This window comes from Populus euphratica, unplaced genomic scaffold (genome assembly GCF_000495115.2).
Source record: "Populus euphratica unplaced genomic scaffold, PopEup_1.0 scaffold603.1, whole genome shotgun sequence".
Lineage (NCBI taxonomy): Eukaryota > Viridiplantae > Streptophyta > Magnoliopsida > Malpighiales > Salicaceae > Populus > Populus euphratica.
Genome location: NW_011500275.1, coordinates 208,089 through 211,588, shown reverse-complemented (window position 1 = coordinate 211,588; position 3,500 = coordinate 208,089). Strand labels below are relative to the sequence as shown.

General features: G+C 38.1%; 1 protein-coding gene across 1 annotated transcript; it reads left to right on the top strand.

Annotated features, from left to right (window-relative positions):
* The first annotated feature begins 501 nt into the window (after window positions 1–501).
* LOC105113035 (uncharacterized) lies at window positions 502–1,429 on the top strand. The gene has a single exon (XM_011009021.1). It carries the CDS (start codon window positions 736–738, stop codon window positions 1,174–1,176), a length of 441 nt encoding a protein of 146 aa, XP_011007323.1. The 5' UTR covers window positions 502–735; the 3' UTR covers window positions 1,177–1,429.
* The last annotated feature ends 2,071 nt before the right edge of the window (window positions 1,430–3,500 follow it).

Here is a 3,500-nt window from a genome sequence, read left to right as displayed (position 1 = left end):
AAACAAAAGGTTTTGTTTAGGGAAAGAAAAGCCCGCACCTGTTCATAAGTAAAATTTTATCATCTCGACCCTTTGTTCTTCGCGTTGTCTTCGAAGACAAGGACAAAACGGGCCGGCCTGTGAGATACAATCTACAAAGCAAAGTAATATAAAATTAGGTTTCACCACCCCAATCCCTGGGTAAATGTCAAGAACTTGTTTTTCATGAAGACAAGGCAAGAGAGAGAGAGAGATTATTTTGCTTATTTAGCATGGATAAATGCTTCCTCCCTCAACGTGATACTCGATGCTTATAAATTTAGGCAGCAGTAGTTGAGTTACATGATTACCCCATCCAAGTCTTGGAATTTCACCACGTAAATCACTTTTTGTAGGGATGTTACTGTCATTGAAATTGATCGACTTTCTTGCCGACCACACACACACACACACACATACAAAAAAAAAAAAGATCACCCACACACACACACACACACATACACATACAAAAAAAAAAAATCACTCTAAAACACATTCATTACCGATGATGATGCTAAATCATAACTTGATACAATTTCTACTCACCCACTATAACCAAATCCCATTAGCAATTCGCCACCTCTCTCTCTCTTGCTTCTCCATATATCTTTTCTTGCAATCTAAGCCTTGGAAGCTGTAACAATATATAGTCCAAAACCCAGAACAAAACTCTGTAACCAGCTCTGATCGTATCACACCCTCAAACCCGCGAATAAAATGAGCTCAGTTTGCATATCAAACTGTGTCAATGATACACGTGACCCTCGGGTGCCTGTCCGTGCCAATTATGTGAACCTCTACAAGTGGTCAGAATCTGATGCTGAGCTCATAAAATCTGTCCGCCGTGTAGCTGGCCATGGGTTGCATGGCCACCCAAGAGTGGTGGACAGTATATCCTGCAGGCAGATGTATCTGAGGAGCTACACGTTTTCTAGAAAAGAAAGTATGCCAGAGAAGACCAAGAAGTGCTTTGGTAGAGTGAAAGAGAAGGTCGCAAATCATGGAAAGAAGAGAAAAGATCAGATTAAGGGTGGTCGTAAGAGGAAGTGTTCGGTGTTTAGGAAAGCCAAGGAAGTATCTTGCAGTGCCTTGTTTAGGATCTTTCACAGGTTGCTGTCTTGTACTGCTACAGTAGATGTTGTGGATCAAAAAGATTAATTAAGGTCCATGACCAATAATAATTAAGCTGATGGAATCGCTCACTTTCGTCTGTTATCCTTTTTCTTTTTATTTATGTTTAAGTTGATATGAAGTTTGCTCTACTGTACTGCTATGAATTTGCTGAAGGGATATCGAGTGGGAAATTAAATGTGGCAGAAATCATGGGTTGTATATGTGCTTATGTTGGTTAGAAACAATATTTGTCTAGCTTTTCAGTAATGGTAATGAGAAATCATGATGTCATTTTGCATATCCTGTTGTCTTTCCTTTCCTTGTTTTCAGTTTTGCAGGTAGTAGACCGTTAGCAGTGACTGTGGAAGAAAGACATTCTCGTTTAAGAATCAAAACGGTAGTTCATCTAATCGCTCCTGCTCTTAATCTTTTTTGACTAGGAAATGATTATTTATATATTTCCTGTAAGATAGCATTGCATGGTCAAAAAAGCTATGGTGTTACCAGCTAGCTGTATGCCTGTGACATGTGCGATCATATCAATCATGGAGTTTGACGTCCTTTATACTTCTCAATCTCTCAACTGGTGGCTTCTTCATTTTGACTTCTCTCCGGTCCCTCTGGGCAGTCAAGCAGTCACTTAGTTTATTTAATAAACTATTTATATTAAAAAAAGCTGCCTGTTTGGAGATGGATTTCACAGATTAAAAGCTTAATCCTAACATCTATTATTTGAAATAGTATATGCTGATTAATTAGCCTCGGATTCCATCACTTTCCAATTAATTAGCAAGGTAGCCAGCTATGAACGCACAGTGAAAGGGGCTGTCATGGTCCGTTTGGGTCAAAAAAACAAATGCCTGTCTGGCAACTGGAAGAAATTAAAGCCTAATGTAGCGGCAAAAACTTTCCATATATATATATCGAACAGCCATGATCCCGTTCTTTATTTCTTGAACGAGTCTTGATTCTGATACAAGCTACTGTATATCTACCACTATTCTTCAGGACTTTCCAATGGTCCTAGCTAGACCTACCAAGAAAGCATGCTCTATAACAATGGGGCCAGGCCATTATGGAAACCATATATATATATCTCTTGGGCGGGGAAAAAAAATCTGTCACCATTTTTAACAAGGAATGTTGAATGGTTTAATGCTTTCATTATGCTGTGAATTTGAGTGTGCAATTATAAAAGATAAGAAGAAGCCCGGGACACAAGCCCAGGCTAGGAAAAAGATGGAATAATGATAACATCCACCAAACACAGCATTAGCTTTGCTGAAACTTGGGTTCTACGGGGCTCATCAGTATGCTTCCCAAACATGCGTGCTTTCCATGGGCCTCATCATGAGTTCATATTTTCAGAAAATGTCACTCTAGTAATCAGCAATTTCAGATACTTCCAGTAAAACTCGAGCTTCAGCATTTCATTTTCTGTTGGCCTCATCGCCAATTTTAATAGCCAATTTGTCCTTGATTTCCTTGTTGAAGCCTGTCACTGACATGGCTATATGTAACCAAAACAACATCAATTTCTCTCCTGAAACAAGCCAAATATTGAAGTTGATCTTCTGTGGATGGACTGGAAAATTATGCACGAATTAGGTTGGCGTGGATTAGAACTATCTAACCGGTTGGTGTAGTGATCAATCTTTATTATTATTAGCATGAGTTATAAAAAAAAAATACCTTCTTTACAGATTTGATGAGCGTCAGTTCTAGACTAGACAATCACACCTTGCTATGCAATTTTTTTAACTGTAATCACTCTGCTGTTCCGTGGTGGTGTCATTCCTTAATTGATTATGAAGCATGTCCAAAACAAAGATAATGATGCCAAGCTACTTGATTCCCCATAAAATTAAGAGAAGAAAAATAAATAAACAGTAGCTTTCTTATCAGCTATCATTACTACTTTTGCCAATTTTATAAAATCATGCTTCTCTTTTTTCCATTTCCTCATCAGTAATCTTAACCCCCTAGCCAAAAGGCCATAATTCAAAATCATGCTTTAGAATTCGGTGCGCTAAGCCATAAAGCTCACCATGCCAAGTTCAGTCTTGTGCTTGTGTAATTTAATGATAAAAAAACAAGGAGGCATCTCACTTCCGGCATAGTCACGTAAGGTCGTGTCCATTACCGCCAGGATCACCTTCAGCACAATCAACTTTGTAATCAAAACGGTTTACAAGTATAAAAGAAGCAGCACACATGTGCCTTAAGTTTCTTTATAAGTTTGTTTTTCAGAATTTTCAATCACCATACTGATCATACAATACAATGTGTATTTACAAGGTGTTATATATTCATGACATGATGCTATGATTTACTTAGCATTACAGCTATGATATCATGTAGTTAATTTG

Excerpts from the sequence above, each read along its gene's own strand:
- LOC105113035 (XM_011009021.1), top strand. The coding sequence starts at position 736 with ATGAGCTCAGTTTGCATATCAAACTGTGTCAATGATACACGTGACCCT.